Below are 23,629 nucleotides of genomic sequence, written 5' to 3'. Positions count from 1 at the left end.
AAATGTCATTTAAGGGCTTGGTTGCTAAAATGTTCTCATATTATAACGACATTTTGTGGGGTGACACATCAGTAAAATATCATCCATAGTAGAAGCTTTTATAAATTAGTAAATATTCTTCATCCTTCAAGCACTAATACTTATTTTATTCATCTCAAATCTCAAATATTATCACTGAATAAATCCTGAACAAGCCGTGTGCACTATAAGACAAAGGCACAGAAGATTGCATTCACTGGTGGACAGTCAGGCTTGAGTGATCTGACTGCCTATATGTCCTCATGATTAATAGGCTGTCATTATCGCTCTGAAGTAGGTGAGGTGTTCTCACCTTTGCCTTTGTTTTGTCCCATTCATCCAAGGTCATTCTGGCTGCTTAGACGTGCAGACAGCCAGGTAGCCTGCAGCCCTGAGGGCATTGTGACGAAGAAAATCAGTCCACTGAGGATTAGCAGAGGTCAGAGTGTATGAAACCTCTTGTATCTGCTCTACACAAACATTATGAGAGCCCCCCTCTAAATATACCCACACACCCTGGCAAGCACTCCGTGCCTTTCAGCAATCTGTATGACTATGAATCCATGAGTGAGTGTGAGAAACAGAAGTAGGGGAGAGTGCGTACAAGTTGTGGGCCATAATCACGGGGTAGAGGTCTAGTTGACTCAGGCAGGTTGTAACCGGATTGGAGTAATTTTTTCAGCATGTCAGACAGTCTATTGAGCACCTTCCTAAACCACCTCTGTTAGCACACGTGATTTAAACACAAACCTCGCCTGACTTTAATTTCATATTGCATCATACCCACCCTTCCCTTATTTAAAATTTTAAAAATCAAATAGAAAATAAATGTAAAAAAAAAAAATCTAATGTCGAATTGCTCATCTACATGCCTGTACAAACATGATAAAACATAACCGCACCACATTGTGGCTGTTGGTTGTTGTAGAAATATTGGTGGTTATGATTTAAAAAGAAAAGAAGACAAATTTGAATTTATTATAATTTGAACAGGATTTATGCTGTTTTTGTTGTTGCTCCAAATCTTTTAATTGAACTAATGGAATTAACATGTTGATATTTAGCAGGTAGCTATAATGTTTATCATATTTAGCATGTTAGCATGCTAACATCAATCATCATCCACAAGATTCTTACCAGTTTCCCTCCTAGTAACACAAAATTAAAACCTCAACATCCTTGTAAAACCCAATTCACAATTTGAGGCTGAAGATTTTTGCTTGAGCACAAAAACAAAAACAAAGAAACAAAATTTTTTAGAAAAAAAAAATCTCACCTAAAAAAAGACCAAACTTACTTGTTTCCAAAGCTTTCAGTCACATTTTGGGGTCTTTTTCAGCAGAGGAAGTTGTGGTTAAATGCTTCTCCCAATTACAGACTGAACATGCAGTACTGATTTGTGTATATTTACCTCATTGTAACCCAGTGATTGACGCAACTCAGCACAGCTGCCTGTTCATGAAAGACAGTTAACAGATATAAAAACATGAATGGGAGGAATTCACAGCTTTACAGCAATGTTCTGTATGTGAGAAATAATGCAAACACTTTGAGGAGCAGCTGAGTGCTCAGATCATAAAAACAAAAGATAGACAGTGTTACATTCGGAGGCAGAATCATACCTGATATATTACTGACCTCAGAAAGGTCACCGCTGCTGATGGAGGCATTTCAGTCACATGATCCAAACAGAAATGTGGAGGAATGAAGTCAGGAACACTCACAGGAACATGTCGAGACTGGATCTGTTTTCACCGTAAAGCAGCTTAGGATAATGCAGCCACTGTTTCACTCACCTGTTTGTGCATCTGTTGAAGTGTGTATGTATAACCGTGACGCACAAAATGTCTTTTGGAGCATTATCATTCATAGTAGGAGTGCGTACCATTATCAGAATATTTGCAGAAAATTGTCCAAAACACAGAAGCATTCTCTCTTATTATCTGCGAAGAGAAGTTTTTATTTTTTGTCCGCCTTATGTTTGTCCCCGGTCAACAGATTCACCTGCTTTTGCGTGGATTCAGTCATCACACACACTGCTGTCATTTTTAGCACCGGGTGTCCAGTGCAGTCCACGACCACCTGTCAGAGAGTCACAACAATCACCTTATCTCTCCATTTCCACAAGACACGCACATGACAGATTACATGGACCTACAGCTGACATCATCAGGAAATAAAAGAGCGCTTGTTACTGTACTAGTTGTCTGCAGAAGATGTTTTATTATTATATATATTATTATTTTAGTCATTACAGACCTTTTGTTTTTACTGAAATATTAATAAGTGTAAAGCTACATGAGGATTACTGGCAGACATATAGAAAAAGTTTTTAAGTTAATAATAAACTTGTTTATACAGCACTTTTCAAAAACAAAGTTACAAAGTGCTTTACATGCTTTTTCCAGGATTAAAACGTTACAGGGCTGAGGAAAATTGAACCAGGCAGAAATATGACAATGGTAACAACTAACAATAAAATAGGGAAAAGGTGTTAAAGGCAAAAGAGAAAGTATAAAGTGTGCTTGGAATTTAAAAAAGAAAAAAAGAAAGAAAAAAAAGCTTTTTTTTTTAAAAGGTAAGTTTGAGAAATGATGTAAAAGCCTTCCTTTCTCAGGCAGGGAGTTGCAGAGCCCTGACAGCAAAAGTTTGGTCCCCTTTAGTCTTGAACCAGGACTTAGGAACTGCTAACAGAGCCTTGCCTGAGGATTTGAGCCTGCTTAATCACAAAATCAAATCATCTACAAATGATACAAGCCCAGCTGCCCAGTCAACTGAGCATTAGTGACAAAGCCCAGAAAGGTTTTGACATCCGAATCCTCTTTTGCTCCTCTGATCAAAGTATCATTGGACTTCCACTTTGGAAATGATGACGCTTAAAATACAGGCCCTTACCTGACCTGTTCTATATTTAGCTGCACTATGGTAAGCTGAAGTTCTCACAAACTACTCTGACAGGATGAGGTATTCCCTGGGGGGAAATGGGAAATTATTCTGGTCTAATAATACACGGAGAGACAGAGGTGATATCAGCATGTGCTTCAGGCCTCAGGTGCCGTAAACCTAGCGCTAATAGCCGAAATCTTGTGGTGAGACTGTGACCTACTCAGGCAGCTACTTGAGGCAAGACAGGGATAGCAATTTTAGAGGTACACACACACACACACACACACACACACACACACACACACACACACACACACACACACACACACACACACACACACACACACACACACACACACACAAGGACAGAAAGGTGTTTGAAAGAGCATATCCTGTTTCTAAAATAGATGCATTCAAAATTGGCTCAACTTGGAATAGGTTAATATGGATTGTATGTAATTAAGTTATCCTAAAAATAAATTTCCCAGCAGCTACATCATGCTGGAACTGGCACACTTTACAGTCCTCTAAAATATGTGGCACTGGTCATTGTCGTTATTGAAATGTTCCCAACTTTGACCCTTCAATAGGTTATGAGAAATGTCATTAGCAAACCCTTCTTCACAGGTTGTGTAGTAACTTGACTATGACACTCAAAAGCCACTGAAGGGCTGCTGTAGATGCATGTTTTGACTCAAGGCAACTAATTTCAATGATCAAAGTTTATATTCATTATGCATGCACAAATATATGCCTCTTCTCCAGTTATAAACACCGGACACTGATCAACTTAAAGTAGCTCTAAAGTAATGGATCTGTGACACAAAACACAGATGGTGGCACACAAAAACTCAACAAAAAATGTCTCCTACATGCTGCATGTCTGTGCACTGTTGGCAGTTCCCAGATATATTCTCTTCACCTGGCCTTTTTCACAATAGACATTTTGACCTGTCAGAGAAGGTATGTTGTACAGGTGGACTTAATGATGGCTCAGTTCCATTTAGTGTCCCAGTAAGTCATGACAGTGAACCAACAAACACCAAAGCAGGGTCTCCCTAAGGTAATATGAAGCCATACACTTGTTCTTTCCCTACCACAAGGCAAAATGTCCACCATGAAAAAGGTCTATTGAGGTCCCTCATGTATTCTTATTGCTGTTGGTAGATATCAGGAGAAAATAGTTGATTTTTGATACACTTTGTTATCAATTTATTCTTCTTTTTACATTGTTTACATCTGTAGTTTTGAGTAGCTTTTAGTAGATTTATACAAAAAGCACAATCAGAAAACAACAAAGGTGGCACCTAACCTCCACACAAAACCAAAAAAAGAATCCAGGGCAACAAATAAATGCTTATGCATGCTAGGATGTACTTTAACTCCAGCATTAATAGCCACCTGCCAGTCTGTGAATGTCCAAAGAGTGTGATTAAGAAAAGGTAAGCAGCTCAAATACTGTTAATAGAGCTGTGGTCAAAGCAGCACATACATCAGTATACACTACCCATTTGCTTTCTGATATATAGGCAGAAAAGGGTGCTGAAATCCTGTATGCCTCAAATGAGGGGTGCCTAATCTATTCAAAATAAAGACCGTAATCCATGCCATTCAGCCACTAATTTAAACAAGGGGATATTCATTTTAATTCTCCACAAATAATTTTAGATTTAACCGATTCTTGTTGTTCTGGGTTTTGTACCCTCATGGTTGAAATGCACTTATTGTAAGTCGCTTTGGATAAAAGCGTCAGCTAAATGAAATGAAATGTAATGTAACCATACAAAACATTTGGCCTGCTGATTTCATGCAGCAGTATTTCAAAACAATCCATTACACAAAGCACTCAATCATCAATATTATACTACAGGCATACTATCTAAAGAGCATTAAAAGCCCTAGCAGGCTTAAATAAAAAAAAAAAAAAAAAAAAAGGGTCAGAGCAGTCATGGTATTAAGGGAACATGGTGTTCAGTGTTTTGGGTAAGATAGAGGTAACTTAGCATAACTGAGAAAATTAAATTCAACATGTGGATCACGTCAGCTGCAGATATATTCTACGCCTTGGTGAAAAAAAAAAACATGTTTAATGTAACTTAACAGCAACTAATGCATTTATTGGCAGGATAACGAAGTTGGCAGTGAAAATGGTCCAGTAGAGGTCGGTGGTTTAATGTAACAGTAACACAGTAATGATCAGTTCAACAATCTTTTTTTTAAGGATAAACAAAGTATTGATCATCTGAAGATGATACAAAGACAACTGATCATTTAACATTGCTTTACTCCATTTACAAAAAAAAAGAATGAAATTACAAAAACTTCATAAAAAAAGAATTCTTGGGACTATTTACAAAATTTGTACAGGCATGAAGAGGAGTCTTCCTGCTGCAAGAAACACAGAAAACATTGTTAGAAAAGTGTATTGACATGTTTAATGCTACACTGTCCCAATAAATTTTCTTTTCATTGTTTCATGTTTCTTCAAAAGTAAAATATGTCAAGCAGCACAAACAAAACTAAATGCACCATGCCACAATTGAGGCACTATCTACTATCTTTAAAAGTAGAAGTGACATTTCTAAACTAGTATAAAAATCCCAGAATGTCATTTCTACAACAAACAGAGGCACGCTCCTTCAGCCTTCTTACCTATAAACGATTGAGCAGGTTGTTCTGTATGTCCTCATACACCTGGTTGTAAATCTTCTCTTTGGATTTCAAACCATCCAGGTACTCTGCACCAAACAGAAAAAAACAACCAATTAATCAAATGTGGTAAAAAACAAAACAAAACAAAAAAAACACAATTTTTTAAATCACTACAAATATACCAAAATATTGTTCCTCAATGGGTGGTATATCTCTATGAAAATATGAGCAAATGTTGTCATATAAAAGCAGCTGCAACATACCGATATTCAAGCCCCAGTCCTCCATTTCTTTTCTGTGTTTCAGGTACATGGGCCACACATGGCCGTCAAACAGGCCGGGAGGGTCGGGGACCGTGTACTGTCTTGAACTGGAAATGGTACATATAAAGCTTAAGAACTTACACTGACCATGCCAGGATTACAGGAGGAAAGACTGAAGTCAATGACTACAAAAACATGTGTGAAGACTTGGAATTGTGAAGGTAAACATAAACAATACGAGTGAACACTCACCTTCTCCTCCTCTTGCACTCCACATAGGGAATTGTGATGTAATAGCACTTGTCGAAAACTTCCAACAGGGGCCTAAAGGGGAGATCGATAAAGAGATGAAAGGGGTTTTGAACAGCACATCGTCTGAGTAGAGGAGTATAGTTATGTAACTGTTCTTTGAGACCATTATCTATATCTCTGCAGCGTACATGTCATTCATCACTAGCACACAGTGTACCAACAACTCGGCAGCCACTTTCTGCTGAAACTCTTATCTTTAGCAGCCCGACCTGCCCAGGGCAGCTCACAGGGGTCTGTGCAAATAAGCTAGTGGTGAGCATGCATACTTATCAAGTCACATGACAGTAACAACCCCACCCATCTAATGCATGTTCCTATGAATTTCTTAAAATTTGCATGAACCAAGATGGTCTGTTCACTTCAACAGAAAATATATTTCAGAGGAACAGAAACATGACCTTTTACACATTAAACTGTACAAAGCAGACAGCATGCTCACAGAGATAACTATACTTATTGAATTAACAAAAGTATTGATATGTTGGTCAACATTAAGTGAACATACAAGTTAGTTTTCCAGGACAGCGCCTTCACACCAGGTATACACTTGCTTAACTATTCCCCTTCAGTTCAAAACAAACAAAAAAGCCAGATGTGGGAGAATAAAAATCAACTTACGCGTAGTTGTAGAGCAGAAAGCCCTCCACAATCAGGATGTGGATCTCCTCGTCAGGGTTGGCCACATCAGAGGCAGAGGACAGAGGGACACCGTGGGATCTGGCGAACTTCACAGGGTTCTCGATCCAGCCTTTTACGGTGTTCATCATGGCCTCCATATCCAGAGCTGTGATCACTGTGGAACAAGATTTAGAGAAAGGAAGACGATGGAAAAAACAGATAGAAAATTAGAATAGACACAAGCAAAGGATGTAATGTATTGGGTATGTTTGTAAATTACTGTAGGTTATTGAAAACTAATAATGTGGTGCATGTTAAATGGCTTTAGTGTATGCAATCATGGTGGGTGGGGATGTATTACAATGAATGGGGCTGTTATGTGAATATAAGATAAACAGCGAGTCACTGGCAGTCTTCAGTGAAGTCTTACCATCCCATTGTCTAAAGCCGTCCGCCCCGACTTCTATCTGATCAGGTTTCTGAAATAACAGTCACCAATAAAACATTGCTGCAACCTCACAGCTCTAAACACTTGCAGATCCCACTCACATGCCAGAGAAATAAGGCAAAACAATGGAACACACAGCAAAGGGCATGCACATAATAAAGTTAGCAATGCACAAAAGAATGCAGCTGCAATCAAACTGGAGGAAATAAACACTATACAATATAATGTGATTGTGTTTATGGAGATAAAGGAGAATAGGAAATACAGGAAATGAAGAAGAGGAGAAGGATGATGAATGTAAAGTTAGTTGAATTAAAGTCTGTCAGATGGCTACCACAAGAATAAGTGCTTCAGGACTATAAGAAATTTAAATTATATGGGCGAGGGTAAACATGATAGAAACAGGAAGAGGACAATCAACCAGGTTAGAAGTATTCAGCACAGCAATCAAGGAAATTTGCACATGCAGTGTGGAGAACAATGTGGGGCATAGCTCGTGGGAGCACTACTGCCTACTTTGCTTACGCTCATGAAGTGTCCATGCAAGGAAAAAGTAGCCAAACAACAACAAACTCATCTACTAGTATCCATTTCCTAAAACTCACCCTGAAAAAGTCATCTTGGTGCACAATACAGCAGTTGGGCAAAGTCTTGATCAGTATATTTGTCAGAGTGGTTTTGCCACCATTAGTGATGCTGTAGGCAAAAAGAAAAAAAAAGTCAGAAAACAACCATGATAAATGTCAGCTACATTAAAGGTATAAATCTGAATTATCTTGATTAGAAGTACTCTTTATGAACTTTGTTAGAGATTAGATATAACAGAAAAGTAACTGCTGTAAACCACACACTTTGCTTTAATAACTTTTGAAATTATAAAACAAATTTGAATATTCAGTTGGCTGTGCGAGCTTTCTTTTTTCCAAGACTCGTTTTTAAATTATATGAATCATCATCTGTCAGAATAACAGCAGCTAAATGGTGCTGTTATTAATTGTCCAAAAGTGTAAAGGGTTGTATACTGAGTTAAAAAAAAAAAAAAAAATTATAATATATATATATATTTAGATATTGTTGAAAAAGAAATACAGGTAGTGGTGCCTACTGTTTACATTTATACTTTGGTGTATACATGCAAGTCAAAAACTCAAATTTTCCTAAAAAAAAAAAAAAAAAAAGGCTTGAATATATTACAATATGTATGTGTGTGACTTGAAGTGTTTCAATAAACAAATGGTGCTGAACAAAATACACAATGCTCTGCATTCATGAAATCAGATGAAATTGAATGCACTAAAATATTGCAATTTTCAAACTTTAAGTCTTCTCCATGAATGCTTCTGATAACATTGAACTGCTTTAGTTTTGGGATGGTGCTGGAGTCAAATCTCCCTCCATTTCTGAACGAAGTCTGGCGGTAAAATTTGCAAAAGTCCCACTCTCGATTTATGACAACAGACCAACCAACCCGGACGTGACTTCAAACTGCTTTGTAGCGGGCAGCTGATAAAACATGCGGCCAAAAGGATAACAACCGTCAACCGGGAGCTAACTTTAATCACCATTACATATAATACAACGTTAAATAAACCACTACTTTGACTCAAGATCCCATTACGATTAATAACTCAACACTGCAAATGATTATTTCGCCACGTTGCAAAGTATGTAATTCCACGTAACTTTCAGTCAAGTTTAATCGTTTTGGTCTTACTGGATCTATCATAAGAATACATGTAATTATACGTGTAAAAAGTAAACAAAGAATTTGCCGTTTGACCAAAAACAAAAAAAAAAAAAACTCACCCGCCAATTCCTATAATGTACTTCATCTTTTCGTCTCTTCTCGGCGGTCCTGCTCAACGTCAGCTGAACAATCAGTCACGAGTCCGTGCTGCCAAAGTAGGCCAAAAAAAAAAAAAAATCAAAAAAATCCCACAGATTAAAAGCTTCAAAAACTTTAAATTTGAATTATAGTTTGCTGCCGTTTCTCGCTACTCCTCCATTGAATGCCGGTGGGAGGCGGCACTCAGCGTTATATCTGACCTGCGTCATAACGCGTCACGGCATTCTCAGCCATGCTTTTCCGTGGTGCCCTAAGCTCCTGCAGAGCGCCTGACACCAGCCAATCCCAGCCCGCGAACTTTCACGTGTTTACGTATTCCCCTGCACCTGGTGGTGTCCATGACAGAGAGGAGCCGATGGAGGTGCAGTTCGTACTCTTCCACAGAGCAGTTACTCAGTTGATCACATGAGCTGATGTACCGTGGAAAACTACCCGTGATGGTCTCTCTTAGATACGACACAAAAACTGTGTCTATTTTATATTGCTGCAGAAAACTGATGAGCTCTAGTCACTGTTAACAGCAGTAAAATAAGTATTTAGGAAAAAGAAAATGTAAAATTACTCTTGTGATCATGTTTAAGACAAGATATGCAGGTGATCGAATCACATAAAAACAAGTAAAAGTGTGCATTATCAATTCAATATTGTATCAATTCAAATATTAGAAAATACTACCGAAATGGGTATAAAAATGCTCAGATTCATGGTAAATGGATGTAGCCTACTTCTTTTCTCCAACTAAATTATGGGCAGTCATCACATGTGTTATTAGATTTATGAATAAAAATAGCAATACATTAGACATATTATTGACTATACTGTATTGGTTGTTTATTTCATTTTGTGTGTGTAAGCTACTGGACATGTGAAATTCCCTGTTGGAATGAATATAGTATTTATCTATCGATCGATCGATCGAACCCACCGACCGACCTACCTACCTACCTACCCTCCTACCTATCTAATAAAGGATGTTACATATATAATAAGTACCTGTATTAAAAAATACACTCCATTAAAATGATAATCAGGTAAGTGCATATTAAGAAAATTATCCCTCCAGTAGCTAAAATAAATCATTTGATAAACACATGACTTTTTTAATATATTATAGGATACATCAGATCTGTTGAATATACAGTATATTATATATTCAGTGTCAGTGGTATGATTTTTTTAGAAATTGTTGGGTGTAGAGCTAATTTTGATTAGGTACTTTTCTTTTAACACAATATATCATCCTGGATGAGCTTTTATGTGGAAAGTGTGTCAGGAGTGTGAGCTCCAATGTGGGACAACAAGCAGGAGCCTACAGTACATTTAAAAAAAGAAACTCTGCAACTGGGACAGATGTCATGGGTTCGGACGTGAACCAGAGTAGTATACAGCACTCCTGGTATTTTATTTTCTGACACATGCTGGGGTAGTATCCATGTGTGAGGTTTTCACGTAGATAGTAACTGCCTTGATGTATTACATTACGTTACATTTCATTTAGCTGACGCTTTTATCCAAAGCGACTTACAATAAGTGCATTTACAACCATGAGGGTACAAAACCCAGAACAACAAGAATCAAGAAAATACAATTTCTTCAAGAAAGCCAAACTACAAAGTGCTATCAGTAAGTGCCATTTTAAATGCTACTAAAGTTCTGCTGTTCAAGGTGAAGTTGGAAGAGGTGTGTTTTTAGTTTGCAGCGGAAGATGTACAGTTACTGCTGTCCTGATGTCAGTGGGGAGCTCATTCCACCATTTAGGAGCCAGGACAGCAAACAGTCGTGATTTTGTAGAGTGTTTAGCTCGCAGCGAGGGAGCGACAAGCCGATTGGTAGAAGCAGAGCGGAGTGAACGGGCTGGGGTGTAAGGTTGGACCATGTCCTGGATGTAGACTGGACCTGATCTGTTCACAGCACGGTATGCAAGTACCAATGTTTTGAAACGGATGCGGGCAGCTACTGATAACCAGTGAAGGGAGCGGAGGAGCGGAGTAGTGGGAGTGAATTTAAGAGGTTAAAGACCAGTCGAGCTGCTGCATTTTGAATGAGCTGCAGAGGTCGGATGGCAATAACAGGTAGACCTGCCAGGAGGGAGTTACAGTAGTCCAGACGTGAGATGACTAGAACCTGGACCAGAACCTGGACCAGAACCTGGACCAGAACCTGGACCAGAACCTGCGCCGCCTTCTGAGTGAGAAGAGGACGTATTCTCCTGATGTTGTGCAGCATGTATCTACAGGAACGTGTTGTTGCAGCGATGTTGGCAGTAAGGGAGAGTTGACTGTCGAGTGTCACACCGAGGTTCCTAACAGTCAGGGTCGGGGATAACACAGAGTTGTCCAAGGTAGTAGTCAGGTCGAGGGTGGGAGAGTCTTTCCCTGGAAGGAAGAGCAGTTCAGTCTTGTCAAGGTTGATTTTCAGGTGGCGTGAGGACATCCACTGACATCCACTTTAAAGTATTTCATACTTTTAGGAGTGAAGAGGTACAAATCAAATCAAACACTTGGGGAGTCCTGACCAGTTTAGAAACCGCAACTGTAGAGGAGTCCGTGATCCTAGGTCTGAGATGAGAATTAAGACCCTTCACATGCGGTTTGGGATTAATGGAGTTATATATATCAGTGTCAGATGGAAGGAGAAATGGAGTTGATTCCCCCCCCGCTACTACTTGTATTGTCATATTACATCAACAATGAATATGTATTTTTCTATGATGCTGAAGTCTCATTAACAAGATTTAGCGTTAACCATGCACGAGTCGCCCCTTTTCTACACATTGTTCTGTGAAAAAGCCCTCAACCATCCGCTTCCACCTCTCAGACGCATTAGCAGACATCAGTAAACACCCTGCAGAGATAAAGTGTATGTTTCTAATTTATGGTGCTTTACAAAACAGAAAGGCGTTTGTTGGTTCAGTTAAAGAGTAAAAATCATCTCCCCTGTACAAACACAGAAAGAGTGAAAAAAAGAACCCAAACAGAGTGGATTTGGGGAGGACCAATTTATTCAGTCATATTTACAATGATGGAAACTTCAGGATCATGAATGATAATCCATTTAACCACTTAAATCTGAGCAATAATTTTACAGCAGACAAATGGTAGGCAAATAATCTGTAATAATATAAATGTTGTGCTTTTTTGACAGAATGAACCTTTTGGAAAGGTCATATCAGGCATTTCTTTGCTAATTGGTTGGACCCATAAGGTAATAAGTAAAAATTAAAAAGGCTAGACTTTACATTCCTTTAATTTTTCTGAATTTCTTTTAAACATTTGGTTTAACAATAGGCACTCAGTTCAGCCAACAAACCAGAAACACAATGACAAGCTGCGGTCGCTGTGCTGGGACTGCTCCATCAATATTTGATGTAACTACTCAGGCTTAATTTAACAGTGTAAAAACACTTTTACAAGACAGAGAAAAATAATTATCTGACATTCCTGCTCCAGAAAGGCAACAGAACAAGAGAGTAGTAAGAACTGAGATGGCACTTCAGACACTATACCAACAAATGCATGACCCGAGTCATGGTAACAACAACACAAATTACATTTTAGGAGAACACATCACCTCCTAAACACAAACCTATCATATTCTATTCAGAAACTATTCAAAAGTTATGTTAGAACCAAATCCAGTAGTGCAAAACAGTATCAACAGTATACAGGCAACATCATTATATATTTGTTTACAAAAAAAAAAAAATCTTACTCTTCTGCCCTCCTGCTACAATAAGTTGAAAAGATGGAAGACATGAGAGAAAATCAATGTAACCCCATTCAAAAAAAAAAAATTAAAAATCCATAATGCATTAGGATGTTTAAACTTCTGGTAAATATGAGAATGTGCTGACGGTGTTGCTACTTCTAACTAAAACCAACCAGATTAAAAAGGCAAGGATGCCACTTTGTTGAAATGAGCAAAATTGCAATCTAAATCTCCAGCAAAGCTACATTAACTGCATTAATCTGAAATCAAACCAAAGTTTCTTAATTCTCATTTGAGATACAGCATCACATTAATCAGTGGTAGGGTGATGTTTTCTCAATTCGAGCTGACAACAAATGTTCCCATATGAAAAAGATCCATAAAAATTACAGAGATGTGCAGTTTATAACATGCAAACAAACATACGATACTTGTGTATTTTGTCTTGAATATGGCCACTTTGAGACAGATTTTATATAGTATTATTGTGGATGCTGTGAATAGGTTGGGTTAGTATTATACTTATCCTATACATGATGTCTACTATGCAGTAGTGTTTAAATGTAAAGCATATTCATTTAAGTTTGTTTATGTGGCCACAAAATAAGGAAGCATTGCTTGAATTCATTTACAAACCTTTAACAACATACTGTATAGGATTCTGATAGATTTTTTTCATATGGGCCTTCCCGCTCACAAAATGCAAAAAGCAATCATGTCCCTGCATTTTTTCCCCTCTTAAGACGACTGAGGCACATCATAAGACGAGGTACAGTACAGGTGGAAGGGCACAAAGGAAACTTCACAAAGCAAATGGGACCAGACAGAACAAACGATCCCCACAAGTGAATGTTAGTACATTTTTGGACATTATTTTTAAATGTCTGAACAGCATAAGCTTGAAAAGGCCTTATGATACAGCAGTTATGAGGGGAAAAAAATAAAGATGAAGGCATATGACACAGTGTAAAACCCTGGTCATCTATTTCTGACACACATTAAAGTAACGCAAACCAGCATGAATATAAATGTGTGTCACCAGTTTGTTGTAGTGGTTTCATCCTGACCAAAGCTCCAGTGATGCTGCACGAATAAATCTTACAAAACCTGAATCAATCTGGTTGTTTCACTATTTCTGAGATGAAATTATGAGCCCACTGTTTCACCCAAATGCTGCCAAAAGCCTCATGATAACCCCACATTTCTATGAGCATCAACATGTCCTACCACACAGCAGGTGAATGAATGAATGAACTCAACAACAGTTTCTTGTAAAAAGAAGAGTTCTTGTAACAGAGCAGCGACTTCTTTTGTACATTTTCAAGTTGGACTATACAGTAAACCCCCCTGTTCAGGTGAGAGAATGAGGGAGATCCCAATAAGTGATATATTACAGGATGGAGCATTCATCATTTTGAAATTGTGAGCTGGATGTTGATTAAAAAAAAAAAGGAAGCATGGGTAGACTGGCTGAACCTCTGCTTCTCACAGGTGTAAGAGGTTTCATGCTCCACACTTCTGTTACATCCTGCAGGAACAGAAATAAAGAATAAGATGATAACAGGATATTAAAAACACTCTGGCAGTATGGGCAACTTTATCCCTGTGTTTTTAAGAGGTGCAGCTAACTGTCATTGGGTATTATCACTGAGTCTGCAGTGTTTTTGGAAAATTATTTTGAGTTGTAAATTGAGTCATGAAGACACTTTGACAACAGGCTTTGTGTTGTCTGGAGATATGGAGGAAATTTAGCTGTCTGTCTCTTTGAAATTAGCTACATTTTGCTTTCAAACTTAACCCAAAGAAATATGTGTTAAAAGTAAATCACCTGGAGCCTAATATAAAAATTATCTAAAGACCTAATGTAATGAGGCAGGGAAAGGCTTCTGAAGGACAGAACGCAACATTTAAACATCTACAAGCACATCCAATGACCGAGCCTCACACACTAAAATGTGTAAAGCAGAAAAACCCTCAAAGCAACCTATTAAAAGTTATTGAAGGTTAAAAAGACAACAGTCACGCCTCCTACATGCACCAACTCAAACCACTAAATATTTCCCCCTCACATCCACCCTGTCAGCTCCTTTTCACAACATGACACATCAGTTAAGGAATCAAAACAATATAGTTGCGCTGATATACAAATATGGGGATTCTCTTACCAATCAATTTGTATAGTGTGCAATATATGCACATATTTCTCATTATTACGCAATAATTTAAATATTATAATGTATGTTTACACATCAACAATTTTCTATCTCTTATATTCATTCAAGCCAAACTTGAACTTATTGTTGTGTAGATTTTCATTGTTATTTATTGTCAAGATGTTTCACCTTTATGTTTGCCCTGTCTGTAAAAAATCAAATCTGAGGAACATGAGACAGCACATGGCGAAAATATGCAATATGGATCTGAACCTGAATTTTCCAATTAATTATGTAAAAACATAACTCTAGAATGTGTAATCAGTGGTCTGTAGTCTGATGTCTGTTTGGAGGGCTATGTAGTATGGAGTAAATCCACTTTAGAGCACAGAGACATCTTGTGGTTAAAATAGGAAATACATCAGTGGTTTATACATTTTTACCTTCTCTTACCTGGTTCTGTCCATCTCACCGTCCTTGATCTACAATCATTGACTTCGGCCTGGAAACGAGAAAAAAAAAAGATGCTCTCAGAACTTTTAAAAAGCTTACAATGCCATAAACCTGCAGAATGTCCGAACAAATTAAATATCCTATGGGAAAATGTGCAACCTGACATAATGCCAAAGTGTGTAATACACCCGCTAATCCACAATGGACAGTATGTCAGTGTCATGGTTTGGCCTCATCTGAGAAACCACCATGTGGTTTGCTTCAGGAAAAAAAAACACACATGGTTTTAAAAATGTCTTTAAAGAAATTCACATCACTTGTGTCATATACCGTATATCTACTTTTCACACTGAGGTGAGGCCAACCGTCACACTGTTGTGAACTCTAGTGAACTGTGATACTGGGCTGGAACATGATAAAATGCAGTGCAAGGACCAGTACCTCTCAGACTTTTTAATTGGCTCTTGTGGGACCGACTGCTGCTGCTCCTGCTGTCTCTGTTCCTGCTCCATCCTACACACGCACACACACACACACACACACACACACACACACACACACACACACACACACACACACACACACACACACACACACACACACACACACACACACACACACACACACACACATGTTAATAGACCATTTTAAAAGGCACTCTTGTGTTACAAAGTAATTTAGGTTAAGTGCTTAAACCACAGGTCATTTTAATTGTAATCCTATGTGAGCAATATGTATGAGGGTTGGTAAGTAATGTTATCAAAATTAAACAAAAACAGTATTTTACCTCTCCCTGCGGGCTTTAATCCTCTCCTCGTCAAATCTGAAAATGAAGAACAATGTTATATCCTCAAACCACACAGTAAATCTTCTCATTTAAGTCCTTTTTAAAAACTAGAGTAATAATCTTATGTTGTATGTACTCAAGTAAGATCACAGTAGACTTGTTCTCAGTTAGGTTTACATGAACAATTGCAGAATTGGTTTCTGCCTGCAGGGAGAGATTCATTCCTGCAGCAGAAGTTCTCCACCTGGTGGTCACAGATACTTACTGCATCACACACTCGGGAACATGGACATGCTCCATGGGGACGATCTCTGACAGCTCATCCAGGCTGTGAACGTATTGGATCTTATTCATGAACTTCACACTGCAGAGGACAAAAGGTTAACAACAAAACAAACACAGTTACAGTGGCTGTATCACTTATTTCTCAGGTAGGCCTAAAAAAACAACCTCTGCACTCATTTAAAATAATAAACAGTTAAAATAGAAAATAAATATGTAATTGTTGTATCTATTGTGGCACTACTGTTTTGTTTTTTGTTTTTTTGTTTTTTTTAGCACAAATATGAAAATGCATTCAACATTCATATGAATATGAAACAACATTCAGACAATAATTCCAACTCTGTGACTCTGTCAGAATTAGGATAAATAAAGAATATTGTCTGCTGGTCGGTTTGTTACCTGATAAAAGGCCTTGATATAGCCAGGACGGTGCGTATGAACCATGTGGGATGAGCGATGACCAGAGACTTCAGGTTCTTCCTCAATCTGACACAAACAAAAAGCCATTCAGTAAACGGTTGCTAAGTCAGGCCACTGTTTTCAAGTTTATAGTGAACATGTTATTGTGTAAAAAGGAACACTGGACATCAAACATCACACACAGGCTCCCATGTCACTCATATTTGTTTGCTGATGGAGAACAGTGCTCCGTAGTTATAAATACAGTAGCTGGTTAAGCCTAATTGGATTTTCATATCTGAAACCTTATTATGTTTTTTTAGTCGTTTCTCTTTTCCGTACCGTCTGTCAATCATTTGGTAGCATTTCTTGAGCCAGCTGATCCCAGGCATCTTATTCCGAGGAGTGGCTCCGTTCATGTAAATGATCAGGTAATCTTCAGCCACGAGCATCTCCAGACTGCTCACCACATACCTGGTGGACAGTATGTGGTATTACTGGCTGACCACAAAACCTTTATACTTAATAATAAAAGGATCAAAGTTTGTACTGAAAAGAAGAAAAAGTCATTTCTGAGTGACAGACGCACAGGAAGAGGTTTTCCATGATGTAGTGGTAGTCGGCACAGCTGCTATCAGGCAGGTAACACGCAGAGAACACAATGATGGCATTTAGACCTTCTCCATAATAGCCTGAAGGGAGAGAGTTTCAGTTAATAATGAATGAAGCTTCAGGTGTTTGTAAGAGCAGCTATTGTGATTCCTGCATCTGACAGACATCTAAGATACACACAGTATTATTGGATACTTCTTCACAAGAATGGTGTTCATACTATGTGGTTTGTCTTTAACTTTGAAAGTATTACAACATTGGTTTTGCATGTTTAACTACAGACTCAGTACATTAAACATTATTGGCAGCCATTACCTGCAGAATTCTTTGAATTACGAGACTGATTTGTTCTCTGACACTGACCTCCGTGTGTGATGACCCGCAGGTAAGGTCTGATGACCTGCATGTCAATACGATGCTCCTGTTCTCCAATGATTACTGTTCTCCAGAGGCGTCCGTTGCTGGCATTGCCATCCTCGCCAACCTCTCCTGAGCCGGCAGCGGGACCTGCTTTGGCTGAGGCCACTGGCGTATCATCTGGACAGGCAGAGTCAGGGTTTTGATTCTCAGCACATGTTTATGTTTATGCTGCACAGTTTTGGTGAAAACTGAATTGTGCAGGCTTCTTTTAAGTGAGGTTATCTTTACCAAGAGGCAGGATGAGCATTTGAGTTATAGGATTAGTTGTAGACGAAGTAAGATTATGTTCATCTCTGCTCGATTGCTATTCTGTCACTGTTGTTAAAGGCTAATGTTAGTTTAGGATTTAGGGCTCAGGCTCGTGAAGAATACATGAATAATAGGTTAAAGACAGTTGTGGCATAATGATTAAAGTTTCAGTTTATAACTTTTAGATTCAAGTTTTTGGCAGCTGAGGATTTACAACACATTAACTATGACCATTTGTGGAGGCGATCTTGTCCACTTACCTTCCCACTCCAGGTCGTTGCCATTGTTAATGAATTCCAGAGAGTCTGTCTCATCTGGAGTATCGATGTCATCAACGTTGATGTCCAGGTCATCCGGCGTGTCCAGGAAGTCATCTGACAGCAAAGAACCTTCACTTTGATCCAAGGACAGGTTCATCTCCGGGGCAACCAACGTACGCCGTTTCCGGTGGGATGAGGACACACCGTTGCCTCCAGAGGGGCTCACATTCAGGACGTTAGGAGGAGCTACAGGGAGGCCGGAGGAGGAGAGGGAGGACAGATGAGGGCCTGTGGCTCAGCAGCAGGGTTGACCTTTTCAGTGACCCTCCAGTACTTACAGGTTCTGTCGTCCGTGAGACCGCAGGAGGGATCCATGTCTCCGTACTCTGGTAGTGGCCTAGTGGGAAAAATGCAAAGGTAACTGCTGTGCTCATTAGGACTGAAAGCTGCAGAGCTAAGATTCAGTCAAACATTCATGACTTATTGGTTAGTTGTAAGTTAAACACAACCTTAAAACCACACACTAGTCTGTGGCCTCACAATAAAATGCGCCATTATGATTAGGACGGCGTTCAACGGACCAGTCAAAGCGTGGGTGTTGTCACTGATCTGGCTACGCACTAAAAAGAGGAGCAAGCGGAGGAGGATAGAGCTGGTTATTAACTTCTCTCTGAGGAGAGATGTAGATTATAGGGCTGCGAGGCAGGGTGTGAGTCAGAGCAGAGAGGGAGGGGGGAGAAGGGGATAGAGGAGAAAAGGAGAGGAACTGAAGACAGAAAAAGTGCGTCTCTGCATACAAACAAAGTGGCGCATCTCTGTTTCCATGTAATTTACTGTTGACACCCTGTGCAGAGAGAGGAGCGGACAGGAGGTCTTCTTCCTCTGAATATGTGTGTGTTTGTATTTGTGCTGATTATTATAAGAGTAACCAAACAATGCAAATTATGTTAAATGTGATTACATGTACTTGTGTGATTCCCCATGCAACAATAGGTGCATAGTTGCATGTAACTATAGTTATACAATAGTTTACTAACACGCGTGTTAGAGGTGTGTTGGAGGCGTGTTAGGAACAGGGAAGTCATACAACTAAAAGCAGGAGATGCAGAGAGCTACAGTGCAGTGTTGTTTAGCAGAGAGGCTCTTAGCTGCATTCCCATGAAAGCTGCTTCATCCTCCCATCGGCAGGAGGACACTGTGTGACAGTCTGCTCCTCCTGAGCCATCGGCGCTGGCTTTAACCAAGAGAAACAGGCGTTGATGAACAGTCTGACTCTATTCCCTGAGGACCCCCACAGTGATTACTGGTCCAACGCTTCCTTTGTCAGATATAAATCCCTTTGTATAAACTGACTGAGGGTTAACAAAGGCATCTCTTTTGTTCCTGTTTATGGCTGCATTGTCCTTCATCTGTACACACCAGTATGACGATGAACCAATAATGCTTACCTTTTGGAGGGAGCACGGGGCTGCTTTTGTCAAAGCCGATGCAAATTAGCTTTATAACCTCAAACACCTCTATATTTGACTTGCTTAGTCATTCCCTGTCCTCTCGGCTGATGACAGGCAGACCGGAGCAGAGCATCTCTCAGATCAGGTTGGCTGCTGGCTATTCCTCCGTCTCTGTCTGTCTTGAACCAAAACCTGCCACCATTTTCCTGGAGTGGTGTTGTTGATCGGTGACTGCTGTTGCGTCACATGACGTTGCCTGAGACCATATACAGACAGAGCTGCACCTGCTCCCTGGCTTCCTGCCTCCCCCATGAAGGAGGAGGGAGGAGGAGGGAGGAGGAGGGAGCCCAGCAGCAGAGGAGTGTCATTCTCTGCTACTTATTTTCTTCTTATGAAGCTCTGCATCTTAAACTTTGTAATCTAAATGCCCGTACTCCCTATTATGCAGTCATCTTTAAGGTGCATTAAATATTGCATCTTGCTTTTTCTGTCTCATCTCTCCATGCTGTGGTGGAAAATCATCGATCAGCTGTCGTATTTCAGAGTATCTCTCTGGGAACATGAAGCTAATGGTCACACTGAGCTCAAATCGTTGTATACAAATAATTTTAGAGCAGAACAGTAATTCATGAAACAACAAAGCTACTTTAAATTATCCACTGATGCTTAGAAAGCAGCGCAAAAAAGATTAGGCTGTTATAAATATGTCATACTTATAAAAGTAAAAGCATTCAGAGTAAGAGCTGCTGCTCATGAAGCAATCTAGTTTGGAGATTAATCCCTAATTAACTGATTAATAAATCATAAACAATTGAAAAATGCTGCATATTTAATCAACACATACACCAGAATCTGCCATAAAAGTGATCCAACTCTTTATCTGAAAACTATCAACTTCCAGCATTAACCAGTTGCCTAAATTTAACCTCAATAGGACACTTAAACAGATGATGACACTGATGAAGGAAAAGGTAGAAGGATCTCACCTGGGGAAGTCTTCATCTTGCCACTCGTCTTTCACTTCCATGTTCTCCATTCGTAAAGTTGCCTCTGTTGTGCCCATCCCTCGGAGAGGAGAGCAGGGGCCTGGAGGTTTGAGGAGAAGTTTGTATTAATGAAATCCATTTACAGTCACAGAGGAGATGTGTCACATATTTTTTAGTTTACTGACTTGACAATCAGCTGCATGGCTGCGCTGCAGGAACATGTGTTTGACTTGAACGACAAAGGGAAAAGTCAGCTGTGTGGCAGGATTTTATCCACATAATTTAGTTTCTTTAATTAACATTTTGGGGCTGAAATCACAGGATGACACGTTGTTTTCATTCTCCTAACCCACAGGAGCACATGTTAGAGACATGTGACAGACAGATCCCACTTTCTGAGCTCAGCGCTCCTCAAAGTCAAATAGTACATGTAAATTTCCTCCTGCGTGGAATTCAAGAGGCCAATGCGGAGGACGACATTCAGGCCTAATCCTCCCTCGCTGCTGCTTAATCCTACCACACTGCTGCCTTTTGATCTCTATTCACACTACTCAGGCTCTATGTCACCGGCAGCATTCAAAGAAAAACTTCACTTGAGATTACATTCATTCATTTGTGCTCCAGAGGTTGAAGAGAATTAATACACTGCTAAAGACTTCGATCAACAGTGACTACAAACTGATTCCATAATCAGTGGTGACATTGATGGGTACTCCAATCCTCTGCAATAAAAGATTTCTCACGCATGCAATAGTGACACATTAATAACACCAGGTTTGTGTTGGTTGGTGAATTGCATGTTCTCTTTGTAGTTCTCTGGTCATGTATGAAATCCACGATGTTTGTGCAGGTTCTGCTGAGAGAGGGAGGATTCCCAGGTTATACTTAGAAACAGAGATGCTGCAGGAGTGCAGAGGCACAAAACACAACTGTAATACAAGCAACACAGTATGGTGACGACATCAGTAGTGCATAATAATGCTGACAATGAGACATAATTCAACATGGCTTCCTATAATTACTAGGAGTGGAGTGGTTTTGGTGGTTTTGGCAGCAGCGCTTGTGGCTGAGTATTTACTGGAAGACTGCCAAGTCTCACACACAGGAAATAATTTATTTCCACAGGTCTTATATCACACAAAGCAAAGATAATAGAGTGCACCGTGAAGTTAAATCCAATCAAGTCGGAATGGGTAGAAAGCAAGAAAGAGAATACATTTATAATCACAGGATTATCGAGGTTTTAAAAAATCGTGACTGTAATGACAATTTCAGATTCTGAAAAATGCTTTATGGACAAACTGCCCTTTGCCTTAAGACAATGACATGAACAACATGTAAAATACTGTAAAAAAAAATGTAACTGTGCATACATGCATATAAGAAGTAACCCATTGCATTTGTAATCAATAGACACTGTGCTGGTAATTTGCTCTCCATGTGTTATGCTGCTTGATAATATCAGTGCTGCAACAGGAACATTTCTGCTAAATGAACCTCAGCCAAATGTGCAGCACATCACCATCACAGAGTAAAATGGCTCCACAGCCTTTCTAGGTCAACCCCAAATGGAACAAGTAATAGAAAACAATGGATTTCACATGTTAATACACAATCTGCAGGCAGTGCAAGGTGTCTGACCTGTGCATCGGTGGCTGTACTCACATGAGCGATGCGAGATCCCCTCAGACGCTCTTTCTGCTCAGTGCCTGAGCGCCTTCCTCCTCCTCAGTCACAAATGTAAAGCTTTGAGGGGACAACGTCCTGATCCTCCACATCAACAGAAAAGCCTGGTCCAGGCTGAAATTCCTCCTCTTTCTCTCTGTCTTTCATTAATTCACATGCACACACACTCATGCACGGACACAGTCATACAGTGTCCTCGATGTCAGCAGCTAGCCAGCAGCAGGTGTCTGAAGACAGGGGCCACCTCTGTTCTGGACCCCCCTCTCCCACCCCCTCCTCTCCTCCGCCTCTGGCCACCTTTGTTGGGGAAAGACTGGCCGTGAAGAGCGAGTCGACAGCCTGCCTCTCAGCTCCTACGTCCACACCATCAAGACACAAAATTCCTTTAATGGGAATGCATCTGCTCTGGCATCATGATCTCTCTCTCTATCTCCCCCTGTTCTCTTCATGTGGATCCAAATACCTTTGGACTATCTTTTTTTCTCACCACAATATCAATTCAAAAGCTTCTTTGAGTTTTCCTCTTGTATCCAAATCCCTCCATGGAAGCAGCTTATTTATCCGTACAGCAACTTAGGGGGAAAAAAATGAGCATTAGTCTCTGTGTCCCTTCACACCATTAGATAATCCTGCTGTTGTTTTCAGTGGTCGTCTATGTGGCTGATGTTCCCTGGCAACAGCATCTCCCTCCATACATAGCCTCTCCCCTCCCTCTCTGTCTCCTTGCCCCAGCCTCTTTCATACCTACTACACCACAACTCTCCACACAAGATTAATTATTCAGTCCTTCACTTCACTTGCACTCACCCAATCATATCACCCCTACAGTTTCCCTGCAAAATATGCTGCAAAGATTTAGATTCACATCCCTATAATAGGCCTTATGCCATAATTTGGTGCATTTTGTTACTCTGTTTGTTACTAAGAAGCATCAGCACTAATTACCTGCAGAGTGTCTTTATCTAACCCGTTCAAGATTTTTTTTTTTTTTTTGCATCATTTTATCCTGGTGATGCCTTTAAAACCCAAGGTCATTTTTTTTTTTTTTGCGAATGTGCATGAATATAATTTCCTGGCGGTTTAACACCGTCCTGACAGAGAAGCCAAATACGATGTCCTGTATTGGCAACTGGCTCA

The 23,629-nt window shown here is 39.6% G+C and overlaps 2 protein-coding genes across 6 annotated transcripts; both read right to left on the bottom strand.

Moving 5' to 3' along the window:
- Positions 1-4,526: 4,526 nt before the first annotated feature.
- mibp (muscle-specific beta 1 integrin binding protein) lies at positions 4,527-9,249 on the bottom strand. Of its 3 annotated transcripts, none has more exons than XM_069699079.1 (8): positions 9,004-9,249; positions 7,803-7,893; positions 7,180-7,228; positions 6,750-6,924; positions 6,072-6,143; positions 5,820-5,926; positions 5,557-5,642; positions 4,527-5,289 (listed from the first exon to the last, which is right to left on the bottom strand). In XM_069699079.1, the coding sequence occupies exons 1-7, from the start codon at positions 9,027-9,029 to the stop codon at positions 5,557-5,559; spliced, it is 606 nt and encodes a 201-aa protein (XP_069555180.1). In that variant the 5' UTR covers positions 9,030-9,249; the 3' UTR covers positions 4,527-5,289. The 3 variants fall into 3 exon arrangements, with proteins under 3 accessions (XP_069555180.1, XP_069555179.1, XP_069555181.1); XM_069699078.1 differs by having other exon boundaries at positions 4,527-5,292; positions 9,004-9,246; XM_069699080.1 differs by lacking the exons at positions 7,180-7,228; positions 9,004-9,249 and having other exon boundaries at positions 4,527-5,292; positions 7,803-7,891.
- Positions 9,250-12,026: 2,777 nt separating this feature from the next.
- Positions 12,027-22,748, bottom strand: atcaya (ATCAY kinesin light chain interacting caytaxin a). Of its 3 annotated transcripts, none has more exons than XM_069699076.1 (13): positions 22,472-22,748; positions 20,807-20,906; positions 18,708-18,766; positions 18,370-18,615; positions 17,804-17,977; positions 17,418-17,520; positions 17,171-17,302; positions 16,829-16,915; positions 16,410-16,508; positions 16,145-16,180; positions 15,799-15,870; positions 15,348-15,406; positions 12,027-14,279 (listed from the first exon to the last, which is right to left on the bottom strand). In XM_069699076.1, the coding sequence occupies exons 2-12, from the start codon at positions 20,881-20,883 to the stop codon at positions 15,373-15,375; spliced, it is 1,119 nt and encodes a 372-aa protein (XP_069555177.1). In that variant the 5' UTR covers positions 20,884-20,906; positions 22,472-22,748; the 3' UTR covers positions 12,027-14,279; positions 15,348-15,372. The 3 variants fall into 3 exon arrangements, with proteins under 3 accessions (XP_069555177.1, XP_069555176.1, XP_069555178.1); XM_069699075.1 differs by having other exon boundaries at positions 15,358-15,406; positions 22,472-22,747; XM_069699077.1 differs by lacking the exons at positions 20,807-20,906; positions 22,472-22,748 and adding an exon at positions 19,818-20,104 and having other exon boundaries at positions 15,358-15,406.
- Positions 22,749-23,629: the final 881 nt, after the last annotated feature.

Source organism: Brachyistius frenatus, unplaced genomic scaffold (assembly GCF_029030835.1).
Source record: "Brachyistius frenatus isolate BFR_SWC_R1_liver_20210118 unplaced genomic scaffold, ASM2903083v1 Contig_29, whole genome shotgun sequence".
Lineage (NCBI taxonomy): Eukaryota > Metazoa > Chordata > Actinopteri > Embiotocidae > Brachyistius > Brachyistius frenatus.
Note: the sequence above shows the minus strand (reverse complement) of the source record. Positions and strands in the feature narration are given on the sequence as shown.

What these genes read in the sequence shown, in the direction of transcription:
- mibp (XM_069699079.1), bottom strand. Translation starts at nt 9,029, where the DNA reads ATGAAGTACATTATAGGAATTGGCGG. An exon ending in GAGTGCAAGAGGAGGAGAAG is followed by an intron (nt 5,927 to 6,071) that starts GTGAGTGTTCAC and finishes TACCATTTCCAG; the next exon opens with TTCAAGACAGTACACGGTCC. An exon ending in GGACTGGGGCTTGAATATCG is followed by an intron (nt 5,643 to 5,819) that starts GTATGTTGCAGC and finishes TGTTTGGTGCAG; the next exon opens with AGTACCTGGATGGTTTGAAA.
- atcaya (XM_069699076.1), bottom strand. Translation starts at nt 20,883, where the DNA reads ATGGGCACAACAGAGGCAACTTTACGAATGGAGAACATGGAAGTGAAA. An exon ending in CAAGATGAAGACTTCCCCAG is followed by an intron (nt 18,767 to 20,806) that starts GTGAGATCCTTC and finishes TTTTCCCACTAG; the next exon opens with GCCACTACCAGAGTACGGAG. An exon ending in ATCATGGAAAACCTCTTCCT is followed by an intron (nt 17,303 to 17,417) that starts GTGCGTCTGTCA and finishes ACTGTCCACCAG; the next exon opens with GTATGTGGTGAGCAGTCTGG.